We start from the raw sequence: 17,865 nt of genomic DNA on the forward strand, positions 1-17,865 counted from the left end.
TTGTCCGTGTATATTCTTTAAAATCTTTAACGTTTAATATCTTCGGATCTACGATACCTAACCAGATCTTTTGGTTACTTCCCTTTGAGTTAGCGACTTGCTGTAGTGAGCACAGCGCCCAGGCTTATCCAGCCACTCGAGTGCGGGAATTGAAGTCATTTTATGTTTGGATAAAAAAATGTTCTCCAATTATCGCACTGTTAAATAATGTAAAATAAAAAAGTGAGATATAAATAGTGTTTGTGATTACAACCTACATCAGTTTTGTAAATGTTTGCACACTAATGAAAAACTACTGACACGGAGGTGTCTCCATCAAGAATGTGGAAGTAGCAAAAACCCCGTTTTAGAACGTTCAGTTTTGACAATTACACGCATATACAGAGACTCCTCGACTTACGAACAAGTTAGGTTCCAGAGGTCTGTTCGTAAGTCGATTTGTTCAAATTTACTCCTGTCGATTCCAAGCATGTACGGCGTGTACACTAAACACTGAGAATGGCTTTAAAAGTTGTATAATCTCCTGCAACTATAGATGCCACTGGTTCTTTATGTTCTGCCTGGCCTGGGCAGAAAGGCCTGGGCAGAAATTCTGGGAATGCTGGGTAATGACACTGAACAACCACCGCCATCTATTGCGCTGTGATTTAACTTACGACTCGCGGTCCAAAAAAGCAACTGGACATACGGCCAGGTTCCTATCTCTGAAAGTTCATAAGTCGAATATGCAAATGTATCAAATCATGAGTGGCTTAGAAACGATATATGGGCTTTTAAAACCAAAACCATGTTTTGGGCATAATGTAAACGTTTAAACTAGGAACTTGGAAGAATTTTAAATCCCTGCCACCGATTGTTCAGTTTGGGTGTTTGACTGTGGGCTTGCTCTGTCTGATTACACAGGCACTATCACAAAATAATTGTTGATCATTTCAGTTTTTTTTAAGTAGTTATATGGAACCTAAAATCGTGAACGTGACAGAGGGTGAAAAAACATGCGTGCAAATAGAACACGAATCCGGGGGTCGCGCTTTCTTGTGATCATTTTTTTAAGTTTTAATCATTTAAACATGTTAAATATGTATACATGTTTTTCCTAACACCAAATGGTAATTCAGTAATAACTTCGCTCACTCTTAAAGACATTATAAACTATTTTTATTTTACCAAGTAAGGCCTACTGAACTATATCGCTCTTTTTCAGAAGTGACCTGGCCACAAATAATAGCTCAACGAAGTGGCCAAATATTCTAAACGCGTGATGTTGATTCTAAATGTAGAGGTAAAAACCGGAGGGCCCGGAGAAAAATCCACGACTACGGGGAGAGAGACATGCAAATTCAAAATATACAGTCGACATCAGAGTCTGGATCGAACCCACGAACTGTATTCCAGGTGAGGTTGGTTAACATCTCACCACCAGTGACGTGCGGTGAGGTCCATGGCTGGGGAGGCACTGGCTAGTGTCAGAGCCAGATTCACACACTGAGGTGGGCGTGGCCTGACGGAGGGCGTGTCCTCCGTGTGGGGCGTGTTAGACACGTCCCCCTCAGGCAGATGTGATAGCTGCCTCCCCTCGTGCTTTTTCATTGCAGTTTCATGACGAGACCAGCGAGCCTAAATATCTTTATACACATACGTGAAATAAGTTACCTGGAGTATGGAAGGCGAGGACATTAAATGAAGGAGTCTACAAACATTACATTGGTGACATACTGAGATAGTAACAGGCACGCGCTGATTGCCCGCGCTCCACCTAGTTACTGAGGGGTTGCGCAATCCTAGGGGAGGCTGAGCTCGTCGCTGCCTCACCTCGTCTCTTCCTGTATTTGCAGCGGAGCTCCGCAAATTTGGCGATTTTGACGATAAAAAATGATTGGAATCGTACAGAAATGACATTTACAATACAGATCAGTGGAAAAATCTTAATATTGATTTCATTAGATTTTGTTTTTACTTTTCGTAACAGCTGTTTTCATTGGAGTATGACAGACGAGGCTCTGCCTCCCCTGACCACACGTCCCTGCTCGCCGCCATGGCGAGGTGGTAACTCGGAGCAACCACGGACAAGCGAGAAGGCAGCAGCCAGGCGATGAGCCACGCTATCAACGGCCAATTAATGAGTTTTACACGTGGGACTAAATTGGCGGACCGGTAGAAACACCCTGTGTGGGAGGCGGCAGCAGCAGCAGCAGCAATATCTCGTACACACTGGCAAGCCAGTCAGAGTATGGCACCTTGACTCCCACGGGAGGGGACTGTCACATTTGTATGATCCATCAACCCCCCCCCCCCCCAACAGCAAACGCCGTTCACGTCACCACGGCGCTTGTGCCATGCTAGGTGCACTTTTGAGGCTAATTGAGGTGTCGAAAACCCGCTGGAAGGTTATGGAACAGACCGAGGTGCCATGGGTTGACTGACTTGAGATGACTGACAGATGCACCACCTGTGCTCCCCATTGTGCCAACTCTTCGTTTTAGCTACCCAGTTGCTCTCTGCTCGTTGTTGTGAGCGTCATTCTCCTACCCTCTGTGTGCTGGAGTGCGACTGCCTCCGACTCCCCCGCAGCGTCCTTCTCCACAGAGGCCGACCTCGACACCAGCCCATCGGCAAAGTCCAGTCAACTCCACACCCTTCTGTTTAACACATCATTCCACCTCTTCTGTAGCCCGTGCCGAGCCCGATGAAGCTCCCCCCCCCCACCTCTCTGGGAAGTCCTCTGTCGTTCGGCATCGGATTCCGCCCGAGCGCGAGACGGTTTCGGGTTAATCTGAGTGGAGAGGGGGGCGCAGGCGGTCTCGGGTTGGTTGTGCCACCTGTGGGCGGACAATGGAAGTCCAGCGGGATGGTAAATTACAGTCATGCCCCGAGTATTACAACTTGCAGTATTTCATTCACCAGATAAAGCCCACAGAGCTATATACAGCTCTTTTTCAGAAGCGACCTGGCCTCAAATGATAGCCCAACAAAGTGACTTCTCGGGTGGAAATGTATAGCAGCCAAAATCGATACTCGTAATGCGTGACGTTCATTATAAATGTGGAGGGAAAACCAGGAGGACCCGGAGAAAAATCCACGCAATCACAGGGAGAGAGAGACACGCAAACTCCAAACATACAGCAGGCGTCAGGGTCGGGATCGAACCCACGATTTCCTGCATACCAGGCGAGTGAAATAACATCTCCCTACCGCGGTGCCCCTCTCGCCACAACAAAATTTTGTTCCAGTGGTCAGTAAGGAGGATTAAGAAAAACTCAAAACGCTGAACAACGAGAGAATGCCGCCTCTGCCTGGACGTGGGGCGGCGTCTGAGCGTGGCCCGCGGTTGTCGTGACCCTGACAGACAATGCCCCCAAATCCCCCGCCGTGACCCTGACAAGACAATGCCCCCAAACCCGCCGTGACCCTGACAGACAATGACCCCAAACCCGCTGCCGTGACAAACCCGACGAAGTATTTGTAGTTGACGCATCAGTCACACGACCTTGCAGGAGGGCATCGTCTGAACGGTCTCGGATCAGACTGGACCTGTGTCGACGATGGAGCCGCGCTCACAGAGTGATGCAGCTGCGTGGGTTGGCGGTGCCGCGCGCTGCGCTCCGAACCCGGCGACCGGAATTCGATTCCCGCTCACGGCCAACACCAGTGGCGAACCCTGAGCAGGTTCTGGGCCTCTCCTAGGTCGACTCTGCCTCAAATGAGTACCTGGTTCATAGGTGATCGCTTACAGTACTTGCCCCAACAGTCTGTTAAGGGAATACGGGGAATCTTCGTATGTTGTACTGTATGAGAAATGTGCATGTTTATGGTATTTGTGTGTGTATATCAGCACGGCTGGCTGTATACGGTGCGAAAGAAGTTCACCATACATACATGCGACTCGGCCTCGATCGAGTAGCTGGTGCGGTGTGTAGTAAACATCGCCAGCGCCGGGGAGACAAAGGCGGAGGGGCGTGGCGCTGGCCACCCCCCCCCCCTCGTGCGCCGCGTCGACCCTCAGAGGGTGCTCGCTAGCAGCACTTGCCCCAACAGCCTGTTGAGGCTACACGGAGGTGCGGGGATCTTTGTCTTTGCTATGCATCTCCGAGGATCCGTGTGAGCAGGGCGCTGTTCCTCCGCAATGAGGAACGCGGTGAGAAGGAAACTCGCCACTTGGTGAAGGAGGCGCTTCCTGCGCTTGCCCGCCCCGGGGAGAGAGAGGGGGGCAGCGAGGGAGTGGCTAGTGGTCGCGGGGAGCTGGGAGCGGAGAATTGGTCGCAGGGAGTTCGCTGGTGACGGTGAATTGGTCGCAGGGAACTGGTCTCCGGTCAGCTCTCCGCCCGTCGCCATGGACAAGATGAACAGCCTGGCGCAGTTCCTGCGCGCGAACAGCATCTCGCTGGTGAACGGCGGCATCGCGCTCACGACGTTGGGCGGGCAGCAGCTCTTCTCGCTGCTCGCCTACAACTGCCCCTGCGCCGTCACCGCCAACTACGCGTACGGGGTGGTCGCCATCGGGGTGCCCGCCCTGCTGCTGCTCGCGCTCGGCTGGGCGCTCAACCCCACCGCGTGGCTGCTGCTGGGCGACTGCTGCCGCCGCGGCCGCGGCTCCGCGCCCACGCCGCTCTGCGCCCTGCTCGGCGCCCTGCTCGGCGTGGCGACCCGCGCTGCCGTGGCACCGCTCACGTGGATCGCCGTCTCGCTGCTGTCGGGCGACTTCTACGTGTGCGCCGCCAGCGAGTTCAGGAGTCCCGGGGAGTTCGTGCGCGGCGGCGGCGGCGTGGCGGTCACTCCAAGCCGCGACGCGCCGCGCCACGACTTGGCCGCAGTGCCCTGCAAGGGGGAGCCACTCGGACTGAACCTGGCCCCGGGATTCTCTCGGGACGCGATGCTCAGGCAACTCAAGTACGAGTCCCAGGTAACCACCCGTTATGACCATGATGATGATGGTAAACAACAACAACAACCGATGTACTTGTATCCCCGCGGTGGCGTTCCCCCCAGATCCATCACCGAATCCGTCACCGCAAAACGCCAAATGATGCAGGGATGATGACGATGGCATCGGCAACAAGTCAATGTCGAGGTCTGCCACGACGAGAGGGCTTCAGGAGAGAGAGTTGAGTGTCGTGTTGCTTGCTGTTCCTCCGATGGAGGAGCGCAGTCCCCACAGCGGTCGTTGACTGATTGGGGAGTTTGATGAACGCTTCGCATGAGACGAAGAGAGAGTTCCAGCGCTTCTCCGTGGTCGGAGGTTAAAGGAGAGGCAAAGCGAGACAGGTGGCGGTGGCAGCCTGGCGCCTTGTTGTGGGTCACTGTGGATGGCACGGAAATCCAGTGGCGGGTTTCTGGCGCGCTCGTGGGCTTCACGTGGCAGCTTCCCGTGTCCCTTTGTAGACATCGGGCACTCCCACGTGGACTGAGACTACAACTCAGAGACTACAACTCAGAGACCACAACTCATCTCGATCATAACCACGTCTCTCGACGTCTCCCTCCTCTCGACGTCTCCCTCATCTCGACATCGCAAGCCAGGTCCTCCCTTTCCACCGAAACGGATCCCTCCTGCTCGTAGTGCGTGCAGAGCGATAACTGCCTCGTATCCTGACAGCGATGACCGGATAACCTGGCAATTATAACCTGGCAACAATAATAATCTGGAAATGATAACTTAGTATTGATAACCTGGAAATGATAACCTGGCGATGATAACCTGGCAATGATCTGGTATTGATAACCTGGAAATGATAATCTGGCGATGATAACTTGGCAATGATAACCTGGCAATGATGCTCTGGTATTTATAACCTGGCAATGATAATCTGGCGATGATAACTTGGCATTGATAACCAAGCATTGATAACCTGGCAATGATAACCAGGGAACATCCTTTCGGGGAAGGTCTCTCTTGGTGCAAGTTGAGGCTATTCATAGTAAATTCGTTGTCACGAATAGCTGCCAAACAATCCCCATGGAACGATCGGGCGTCAAGAGGCCACCATCCAGCAGTTGACTGGCACGCACCGTTCACAAAACTATCTTAGAAAACTCTACACACACAGCCATAGTGTGTGCGTATGTATGTTGAACTTCTTTCACACCACACGTAGCCAACCGTGCCACTACGAGGTGTGTGTGTGTCATTTTGCACCGTCTGTGTTCCCACGCTTTCCAGAGTGACGCGAGTGGTTCCGTGGTCGAGCGGTCGTTAGGAGGGTTGCGAGTTCAAGTCGCAGAGTGCAGCAGCAGCTGCAGACATCGTGGCGTTCCGCGTGGGGAGCACAGACCACGGACCCACGATGCGTACCTGGGCCGCGTGTTATCCCCCCCCTCCCCCACTGTTGTAGCGAGCTTCTGGCGTGGTTGTGCTTTATTAATCCATAATCTCTGCCATTACATACAATGAAACAAGAAAAGGTAACAAAGAAAAGAACAGCAGTGTAATACAATACACTATTAGACTTTATTGTAAAAAATCAATAAAAAGTCCATCCTATGTGTTAGTGATTTTTTTTATTTTAGGTAGGAAATTCGTTTTCAAATTTAGATTTTTTTTTTCTAGGGGGGGATCCCCAGACCCCCAGAAAGATTTGGTCCCCCCCAATGTTGACTCCATGGCTACGGCCTTGCCCTGTGTGGTAACCTGGCACGCAGATGTGATTATTAAAAAAGACTATCAAAATTAACTTTTTTTTGCTTGAATGATTGTTATAGAACCAAAACATTTTTACGCCAAACCGTTAGAGATATCGTGTTATTTGGAGTCTTGTGTTCTCTGGGTCCTCCGGGTTTTCCTTCCACATGCAGAAACATGCGTTTCGAGTATTTGGCTGCTATAAATGTCCACGTGATAAGCCACTTCGTTGAGCTATCATTTGTGGCCAGGTCGCTTCCGAAAAAGAGCTACGTAGCTCAGTGGGCCTTACTTGGTGAAATAAAAATATTAGATCATAATGGCGTCTAATCTGATATCTGGTTGGATTTAAAACGCGGGATGGGATATGTTAATCTAAGCGACCGATTTATAATAGGCTAAGCAAACCACGTCGTATGCGCCAGTCACATTCCTGTTTTATGTAGACTATAACTTTACACTTTATACAGATTGTCCCCAAGTTACAATGGTCCGACTTACGATATTTCGATCTTACGATAACTATACGACAAAATTGTAAAATATTTTAAATTTCGCGCGGCAGGCAAACGCAGCAGCGTACGAGATACGATGCTGTACGTTGGGGCGCTGCCGGGATGTACGCATCTCCCGCCTTGTGTGATGCAGATAGGATTGTTTCCTGAAAAAACTTTCTATTAAATTGCAGTTCATATAGGTAGGCTATAATTTACCTTGTTTTTACTTTACATTTTACTGTGCAATACAGTATTGTAATTAATAAATGCATACAGTATATAGTTTATACAGTACGGTACTGTAAATTGCTCTGTTTTGCTAAAGAATAGTGATAAAGACTCCTGGGTAGGCTAGGCCATCTTCGACTTACGATATTTTTGACTTACGATGGGGTCGTTGTAACGCATCTCCATCGTAAGTAGAGGACTACCTGACTTACATTTTCGCAGCCAGCACCAAGATTCGGAGTTAAATGTTTTGTTAGGCTGTGTAGCCCAGCAACATCTTTGTTAAGACTTTTCACCACCCAACACTGCCAAACAAACATTAAATTGCCACGTATTCGAGTGTGTAATAGGCCACTTATTGCTGTTGTTTCACCTCCTACCGGTGAGTTGAACATTTCTCACAACGAAATGTATCAGTTGGCTAAGTTTCGCCTGAGACTACGTGAAGCATCCATTCGGATACGATTCAGGAAGTCGGAATAAAAATGCAGATCAAGATTTTCCTAAATTGTTGGTATTTTTGTTGTGTTTGCTTGACAAGACAAACTGTTGCGAGAAAAACTGTTTTAGAAAAAAATCTAGGCGCATCAAGTCTTAAACGCAAAATGAACGTGTCTTATTGTGTGCGTGAAAATGTCCACAAAATGTGTTCTTGAATTGTGACCTCATTGCATGGCGGGGTGGTGGGGGTTGAGAATTGGTTAGTCCTTGGGCCAGAACAGAAACTGGTACCACATCAGGTAGAAAAACTTTACCCCCACTGATGTATTTACATGGCTGTCAAAAGCGATTTGCTGTCGATAACACGCGCATTTCAAACGATTATCAAATCATATAATTAATTCATTGTTGTTGGCTGCATCAAGAAATTGGAACCGCTAAGGTGGTGTCTATTAAGCAGAATACTTGCCCTAGGCCCTTGGGCTTGTTAAAACATGTTGTCCATGCCTGGCATCATTGCGTTCCCTCTGCGTGGTGTCAAAACCCGCATGGCGATTCCCAGCCGATGCCAGAAGCTTAGCTTGATCCTTGACAGTAAGGCGTGATGGCCAGCAATATCACATTCTTTTGAAAAATTAATACAGGTGGTTGTAACCTTTTATCATTATTATCCAAATAAACACAAATACACATCAGTTTATTTATTTAGTCTGGAGGAGGAATCCGATGAGCTGTGAAGCTCTTTTGCACAGATGTCCAGTCGGGACGGGGTCAGCAAATTACAGTAAGTAACAGTCGTAGTTAGCAGTACTACTGACATAAATACAGTATACGTGTCATTCCATCTCTTTCCTACACATACAGTAGATTCCATTATCCACGTTAATGACCGGGAGGACGGTCGTGGATAATTCAAAATCACGGATAATCCCAAAATATACATTTTCCACGGATCTCTATGCCAAAAAACACGAATATTAGGTATACATTATGTTTAAGTTAAGAAAATTGAGTTTGTTAATCAACTAAACTAAAATTTGAAGTAAAGAATCGAGCAATTGATTATGCGCATGCTCAGTGATGACACTTTCCTGCTCCCGTGCAGAAGACTCTACCCACTAAGTGGACATCAGAGCCACGCTAACTCCTGTACTGTAGAGGCGGTCACGTGGATTTCTGGTGAACCGGAGCACATATTTGTTCAGTTTAAGCACCTGACTTGTAATACACATTTCCAAGAAAAACAGTGTATAACTGTGTTTAGATTATTAATTTGGGCTTAAGGAAAAATCCATGAGTTATTAATTTATATGAAAATATCAGATGTGCAAATTGGATAAACCGCACGCGGATAATTGAAAATCTGCTGAATATGTTTTTCAGTACCTCCGTTTAGCACGGTTGGCTACGTACGGTGCGAACGAAGTTCAACATGCATACAGTACATATCAGCATTTCTGAACCAATAGTGGTACGATTATAGTGAGCGCCTCCATTTTAGTGCTGAATGTGAATGCTGTGTGCATCGCTTGCTTATATTGTTACCTGCACGTGGGAGCCACGAGGAATTGTGCTTTGATTCGCTGGTTTGACACGATTGTGCTGCTGCTGTGTCTGGTTGTAGCTCATGGGCTGGATCTTGATTGGGAGCGCAGGACTCATCCTCTTCTTCAGCATGTGTGTCCGAGGTGAGCATCTTGTTTGACGATCTCACGGCGCGCGTGGCCGTCGTGAAATTTCGTTCGAGCAGAACTTCGATTTCGTTCATTTCGAAAAGTGTCCACAATTTATCAATTCAATCTTGATTTGAAGCTTTCGTGACTGCAGGAATCCATACTCTTTGGTTCTTTTGGTAAAGTCACGTAGGTATAAAATAAGATACAATTTCTGAAACTGAACGTTCGTAATTCGAGGGATCACTGAAAATCGCCAACTCGCAGTAATAACATGTCCAGTCAAACCTCTGGATGCCAGATCAAACCTCTGGGGGATGTCTGGCATCCTGCAAATAATTTAATCCATGCATCATTATTCATGTGAAATTAAGTTGACAAGGAATTAACGCCAAAGACATTTGATAAAAAAAAAAGTGCGGACTTGATGCCTTGTAAAGAGGTGTCTGTTTGGTGTTTGAACATCTTAACACCTCCTGTATTGTTTCCAGAAAGGGTAAAAGCCTTTGATTTTTTCATCATCTTGATACCCGCAAAAAAATGGCTCCACAGATATATCTGTTCAACCCGAGCTATTAACGCTTTTATATTTGCATTGCAGTTCGTGTTTTGGCGTTCTCTGGTCTAACACTGGTCAGACAAGCCCATACACGAGGCTGTCTCTTGTGTAGGCCAATACGTTTCAAAGACCATGCATACATTATGAAAGCATATTTGTTTGCATGTTTTACCACAAGCATGTGTGGTCAATGCAAACTTGATGCCTTGCAATTGGTGTTTGGTGGTTGAACATCTTAACACCTGCATTATTGCTGGAAAGGCTAAAACCTATTCTTTTTTCATCATTTTGATACTGGAAAAAATGGCCCCATAGCAATAACCTAACACATTTACTTAAAGTGTTATAAGTTTACAAATAAAATGAGTGAGCCCAGCAAGGCACTTGGATGAGGGTTGTTCAACCATACTTCGCCATGCACAGACACCATGGGAGCATAGAATTGCAGTCCACACTGCCGGCCTACTACCCGCGATGTCGCCTCTGATTATCTGGCCTGCATGGTGACTGACCACCCTTCCCTGCACCAGCTATGCTCAGCCATGCTGGGCGAGTGACATCTGATAAGATCGGGTGCACTGCGGGTGATTTGGTTAAAGGCTCATTCTTTCTGCAGGTCGTCACTTAAAAAAACAACCGCCTGGTGCGTGTCATAAGTGTGGCAAACCAGGAAGCGAAACTCCTGATTGTCTTTTTTCCCCAATTGTTTCTCGATTGTAAAGCAATCCGTTTGGGAACCTCATGGGGAAGTGCGACCCTTCGTGTCGGAAAACAGCCTACAGTAGCGGATATCGCAGAGCTACCTCTGAGATCCCTTCAAGTGACCTCTCTTTGGTCCTAGAGGGGTCAAGTGGACTTGATTTGTAGGCACCATACCGGAAAGGTTTGAAAAGCACTGCTGTAAGAGCAGAGCTTGGAGGACTGGATTCCACTTCCGATTAGTACGATTGGCTATGTACGGTGGGAAATAAAGTTCTACATACATACATAGACTCGCACAGAGACCCACAAAATCGCACAGCGACTCATAGTTTTTGCCCTTCCCCCGCACCTTCGATAAGCATGGTTGGCTACGTACTGTGCGAAAAAAGTTCAACATAATACATAGACTCGCACAGAGACCCATAGACTCACACAGAGACCCATTGACTCACATAGAGATCCATTGTTTGTTGTTCCCCCGCACCTCCGATAAGCACGGTTGGCTACGTACGGTTCGAAAGAAGTTCAACATACGTACCATATAACATACACTTGGTTAACGGCTGTGGACAGGAGCAGAAGGAAGTGATGATGTGGCGTGAGATGCATTCTACTTTACATGTAGCATGTGCTGGCTTGCCTGCTTTTTAAAATGTGAGTTGTTTAATGCCTTTTGTCACCACAGGAAATAAATATTTCTTTTCTCAGCTGTGACATTGCCGACTCCTGGCATTGGTCAACATAAGGAGACGAGACAGACTGTGTGATCGGGGTGTGCATAGCTTTCTGTGGCCGTGCCCGTTAAGCACATGAACATGACGCTTTATGTATTTTTCTGCAACTCTTCGTAGTGTTAATCGTAAGACTAAACGTCAATCTATGTTATTTCGCCTGTTACCCAGGAGAGCCCTCGCTGAGTCCAACGACATTTCAGGAGGGTCCTGCCAAGTATTGCTCTGTGCAATCCCCAATTGAGTAATTTGCTGGTTATATTTGGCCAATACCTAGGTGCATTGTATGGGGGTTGTTTTAGCTATGGGAAGAAATCGGAAAACCCAAAAAAGTGCCCTAGTCGGGGATCGAACCTAAGGGAGGCGTTCCGTGAGGCACGAGTGTTTACCGCCGCCACCGCTCGCTAATAACTGTGTGTTGTTCTTTTGGCCGGAACAGCGTGCATCTCTCCCATGGGCCACCTGCAGGCCACCTACCTGTCGCAGTACCTGGACCACGAGGCCCGGCTCTTTGAGCAGACCTCCGAGGTGCATGCCCGAAGCGTCGCGGCCAACAACGTGCGCCGCTTCTTTGGCTTTCTCCGCACGGAGGAGAAGGGCCTGCCCGTGGAGAGCGAGCAGAACCTGAATCAGCTGCCCGGGGACAAGTGGGAAAAGATCACGGGGCTGTGCCACAGCTTCCAAAACAACAAGGCTTACCCTTTTTACAGCCGGCTTCAGCAGTGGGCGATCCAGAGCAACAATAAGCAGGGTGACGACGTGCCCCTGATGGACACCTGTACTTAAGCCTTGAAATCAAACTATAGAGGTCCGCGCTCCGCAGCCGTCATCGTCGCGAGTGGGGTTCAGCGAGCAGCTGTGCGGAGTGCATTTTAGTCGGGAGACTGGGGGTTACTCGATAACAGCCACCCAGATTGTCACTTAACAAAGCGCTATAAAATACCAAAAGACAAAGACGACATTTGTATTTTGTATTTGACTCGCATTTCATCTTAACATTGTTAAAATTAATTGCGCAATTACGATGGCCATTGATTGGATTCACGTAAAAAAATCCGCATCTTCAGGGAGTATTCTGTAACGCTAATTTATTGATGACCTTAGCGACAGTGTGAGAATTTCACATTCCTGTGGCAGGGACCAGCCTATTCAGGGGACAACCACTGTTGATTGCCAGCAAAGAGATTCTTAATGTGTTGACCCGAGAAAAATGATAGGCTGAGTTTACCACGATGAGGATTTGAACTGGCAAACTTCCACTCATTAGGCATGCCAGGGTGAATGTACGCACGTAAATCCAAGGCCCTCCCCACACTGCAGGGTGGAGTTTTTTTTTACCATACTTATCACCGGTCAGTGTGGGTTGGTGATGCAGGGATCATAGATGTGGATGCATAGAAGTACATTACAACAATATGTTTTACTCTACTGCCCTTTGCTGCCCATTACATAGCCGTGCAGCAGCCGATGGCGCCTATTGTGCATGACCGTCACCCATCCAGGCACTATCCAGTCTCAAATCTGCTTAGCTTCATTCTCTCTGAAGAAAGGGCCACGAGCCCAAAATGTCACCTGTTGAATATGTAACGTTTACGGCCGAAGTGTTATTGCTGAACATGTTGAGTCTCTTACCGCTGAGCTTGATGATGAGTTCGTCATGGGCGTCGGCTAAAATTACAACTTCCTGATTTTAATTAAGCGTATCCGTGACACTGTTGAAAAACATGACATTTTAAACGAGTGTTTTTTAAGTTAAAACGGTTTACCGTTACATAAAGTAGACTTATGAAGTGTCATGTTTTTCACCACTATTGTTCTGTCCAAGTCTGTGTTGTCTTATTTTACAAAGTACAGTCTTGTTCTCCTATAACGCAGTAGTAGTTGCGTTCCTGAAGAACACCGCGTTCCGGAAAAATCGCGTTATGATAAATAATATAAAGCACAGTCCACGATAACACGTGAGATGCGTACGCCGGCTGAACAAAGACTGAGGTGCGTGGGTAGCATCTAGAAGCATCCAGCAGCATCCCGCCTTGTGCAACGTTATGCCGAGGCAGCCGTACAATTGCTTATTCCTACTCGCGCGACGTAGTTCCATTCGCTTGATTGCGTTATATCCAATTCGCATCCACATTATAAAAAATGTGTTCCCTAAATACATTCATCGCATTATATCCAATTCGCTTTATGAAAACTGCGCGTTACAGGAGAACAGACTGTACAAATACCTCCAGAATAATTCAGAGGGCCAATGCAGTTCCACTGGGCACCACTGTGACTACTTGAAACGCCATTGCAACTCAGTGTTTTGTCATTCTTCTCTTGAAAACGTCACATTCGCACGCTCGTAGATACCACTCGTGATTTTTCAATATGAAGCCGCGTGGAAAACGTTTTTAGCGTGAAGGAGACGTGACCAAAATTTGGTTCGTGGGTAATTTTAGTCGTGAAAAATGAGGCCTTTATTTAACTGGGTGAGGCAGTAAATCGAAGCATGCGACCCCCAGTCACGCGAAATTTTGAGTTCAGGTATATATCTCGATTATTTACACAATTCTGGTAATTTACATGGACATGTGGGATTGTGTGCCAGTCTTGCATGTGCATATTTTAAAGAGTGCTGCACTCAAAGCTCAAATTGAAAAAACGCCCCGAACAATTGTGACATAGTTTCACGTTCCCAGTTTTTTTTTTTAGCAGGTGAGAAAGCAAGAGGCCATTTGTTCAACGCAAGCAAACTCTGGACCCGTGTTGGTGTTTAGCGTCTCATCAGTACTCAGCCTTGCTTGGTTGGAAATGTGATCCTTTGACACCAGACGTATACTGTACGTATACTGTTTTTTATTTATACATTAACTGTTACATTTGTGGAACCTTGCAGTGTTTGTGAATGACCAAACTGTGTGTTCGGGACGTTGGGAGCGTAAATTCACTCGAGGGAAGACTGAAGCGGGAAGAAGCGTTGGGGACTTGCAGCGATGAACTCGCAGAGGTCATGAGCCGGTGGTTTCACCCTTCTCTCTCGTCTCCTCCTGCAACACGAGGGCGCCGTGTGTCTATGACGACACGCGACGGGAGGTGGGCGGACGTTGTTTCGTCCTTCATTCGCTCGACGCGTTGTCTTGAACTCTTAACCACTCGGGAGTACCGTAGTTCAATGTTTTGAATGCAATAGTAAAGCACGAGCCAGAATGTTAAACGAACGTTTTGTATGTATGTTTTATTTTTTACACTTTTCTAACTTGTTTTATTAACTAAACTTTGAAAACGAAGACTTCCATCGTGATATTACTATGCAACCTCGCGACGGTGAACATGCTGGGCATTGACAACAGTGTGACGTAAACAGATATAGAAATACGTATTAAAAATGTATTGCGGTTTTGTGATTCTTGTTACATGCCAGACTCCATGATCACTTTTAAATGACTAAATGTCAAGCGTGCACATACTTGCCGAATAAAATCTCAAATGAGTAAATTGCAGTCACATGTTGCATTGGGATGTTTGACCAACACCAGCTACATTGTACAACGTGTGTGTTCGTTTTGGTGGGGAGCGGTGGTGCAGCGGTCAGCGTGCTGCCCTTCGACCCGAGTTCGGCGACCCGAGTTCGATTCCCACTCACGGCCAGGACCAATCATCTGAACTGGTTGTGGGCATCCCCGAGGTTGACTCAACCTCAAATTAGTAGCTAGTGTGGTATATAAACAACACATTAGTAACTAGTGTGGTGTATAAACAACAAGTTAGTAACTAGTGTGGTGTATAAACAACACATTAGTAACTAGTGTGGTGTATAAACATCACATTAGTAACTAGTGTGGTGTATAAACAACAAAGGCAGCCGGGTGTGGTGCTCGCCACCCACCCCCCGTGTGCCGTGTCGGCCTTCATTTGTGCTCGCTAAGAGCACTTGCCCCCACAAGTCTGTTAAGACTTTCCTGCAACAGGGGAAAACGTACAAGCTACACGCAGGCAACCGAAGTCTGGAATCGAACCCATATGTTTATTGCTGAGGCTCAAGCGTTACCACTGTGTCCACCACCGGGGGCTCATAGATACTCTCGATTGGCGACCCAAACGTCTAGACAGATTATCTCAGCAACGCTCCCTCCGAACTGCCCGTGGAAGGGGGGCCCACGGTGTTGCAAGCGAGATTGAAAAAGTTGCTCTTCTGAACAACGCTTCGCAGCGGATTTAAAGAGGGCCCAGTCGCGTGCACGGTCTCCCGGACACCCTGCATAGAGAGACAGAGACACACAGAGACAAATAGAAAAAAATTCCACTGCAGCGTCAGTGCAGCTAAAGCCCGAGGCGAGTTTGGTTAATTCTGAACCGGATAAACGAGTAACGGCGGCTGTAGCGGGGCAGGGGACACTGGTACAGTCCCCTTTGTTGTAATCGGAATCTTGATTTAGATTTAGATTGGAGGAGGAATCCGATGAGCTATGCAGTTCTTTTTCGTAGACATCCATATATCTGATAATAAGTTTAAGATGTTAAAACACCAAACTGAAACCTTTTACAAGTCTGCATGACGACAAGCCCCAATCCCAGAGGTGAAGCTACGATCCTGTGCCCTGGGACCGTTCTCGTGCTGGGACCCAGTACGGTGGGAATGCACGTGGGGAGACGGTCGGTGGTCGAGACTAGTAATAATAATTAGTATAATAATTTACTTATTCATCCTGGAAAGCCACAATGAGTCGTAGTCGTCGTTTTCAGGAGGGTCCTGCATAGGGATTAAAAAAAGTACGTTTTTAGCCAATTAATGATGAGAGTTTATACACGTGCGAGAAAACCGGAACACTCGGAGAGAACCCACGCGCAAGGGGGCAACACTCGATCCCCGTACAGATGGCCATTAGTCCACTTGCTGTACATTCGTTCGAACCCACAAACCCTCACCTCCACACAGTGCTGGATTACAAGCGTGTCACAGCAGAAAATGACATGACGAGCTGTAAATAATCCTCATGGAAATCACGGATTTTTTTAAAGAAAACGGAGCCCCACCATTCAATTATTCCGCAATGTCGAGTGGACGTGGTGTCACTGCGTGGGCGGGGCTGGGAGTGCGTGGGCGGGGATAGGGGCGGGGCTGGGATGCGTTGGGCGGGGCCGGGGGTGCGTGGGAGGGGCTTGTGGAGGGGCGGAGCTCGGGCCGCATAGGCGGGACTGAGCGGGGTTCTGGATGTGTAGGCGGGGCTGGAGGGGCGTGGGCGGGGCTGGGGACGCGTGTTCGGGGCGATGCGCGCATGGGCGGGGCTGTAGGCGGGGCTAGGGGCGCGTGGGCGGGGCTGTGGGCGGGGTTAGGGGCGCGTGGGCGGGGCTGGGGGCGCGTGGGCGGGGCTGGAGCGCGTGGGCGGGGCTGGGACGCGTGGGCGGGGCTGAGGCGGGGCTAGGGGCGCGTGGGCGGGGCTTGGGGCGCGCTCGCTATGACAACAGCCCCCGTGCCTCCTTGCCCCAGGACCAGGGTAACGGGACGAATGAATGAGAGAGTGACTGAGGTGGGGGAACGAAAGGTCATGAATGAACGAGTGGCTGCGTGAATGAGCCGAGTGGAGCGGCGCTGAGCGCGGCTCCGAGGGGACGCGGCGCTGCCGTGAGCGGCGAGGGTTCTGGACGGGCAGGCGATGGGAGGGATGGAGGGGGCTTCGCTCGCGCCGTAGCTCCGTGCTGCGGCTCACCACCATCCGCCATGTATGGCGCAAGGGTCGCGCAGGAGGTGGGGGCCACCCTCCTACCCCCCCCAACCCCCTCAGCCCCCCCCCTCTGTGTATGAGCGACGAGTCCGGGGTTGCGGAATGGGTTGAGGTCGCCATGACAACGGAGGACGGGGATGGTGGCTCCGGGAGGGGAGGGAAGGGGGAGTGTTTGCTGATTTGGGGTGTTGCTGGGTGGGGGTGTTGATGGGTTGGGGTGTTGATGGGTTGGGGTGTTGTTGGGTTGGGGTGTTGCTGGGTTGGGGTGTTGTTGGGTTGGGGTGTTGTTGGATGGGGATGTTGTTGGGTGGGGGTGTTGCTGGGTTGGGGTGTTGTTGGGTTGGGGTGTTGCTGGGTTGGGGTGTTGATGGGTTGGGGTGTTGATGGGTTGGGGTGTTGCTGGGTTGGGGTGTTGCTGGGTTGGGGTGTTGTTGGGTTGGGGTGTTGATGGGTTGGGGTGTTGATGGGTGGGGGTGTTGCTGGGTTGGGGTGTTGTTGGGTGGGGGTGTTGCTGGGTTGGGGTGTTGTTGGGTGGGGGTGTTGCTGGGTTGGGGTGTTGATGGGTTGGGGTGTTGCTGGGTTGGGGTGTTGTTGGGTTGGGGTGTTATTGGGTTGGGGTGTTGTTGGGTGGGGATGTTGCTGGGTGGGGGTGTTGTTGAGTTGGGGTGTTGATGGGTTGGGGTGTTGCTGGGTTGGGGTGTTGCTGGGTT

The 17,865-nt window shown here is 48.9% G+C and overlaps 1 protein-coding gene across 2 annotated transcripts; it reads left to right on the forward strand.

Moving 5' to 3' along the window:
- Nucleotides 1-358: 358 nt before the first annotated feature.
- Nucleotides 359-14,927, forward strand: CALHM2 (calcium homeostasis modulator family member 2). 2 transcript variants are annotated; one of them, XM_078611231.1, is made up of 3 exons: nt 359-4,900; nt 9,407-9,470; nt 11,887-14,927. In XM_078611231.1, exons 1-3 carry the CDS (start codon nt 4,331-4,333, stop codon nt 12,231-12,233), a joined length of 981 nt encoding a protein of 326 aa, XP_078467357.1. In that variant the 5' UTR covers nt 359-4,330; the 3' UTR covers nt 12,234-14,927. The 2 variants fall into 2 exon arrangements, with proteins under 2 accessions (XP_078467357.1, XP_078467366.1); XM_078611240.1 differs by lacking the exons at nt 9,407-9,470; nt 11,887-14,927 and adding an exon at nt 6,158-7,849.
- The last annotated feature ends 2,938 nt before the right edge of the window (nt 14,928-17,865 follow it).

Source organism: Lampetra planeri, chromosome 2, assembly GCF_965212315.1.
Source record: "Lampetra planeri chromosome 2, kcLamPlan1.2.h2, whole genome shotgun sequence".
Lineage (NCBI taxonomy): Eukaryota > Metazoa > Chordata > Hyperoartia > Petromyzontiformes > Petromyzontidae > Lampetra > Lampetra planeri.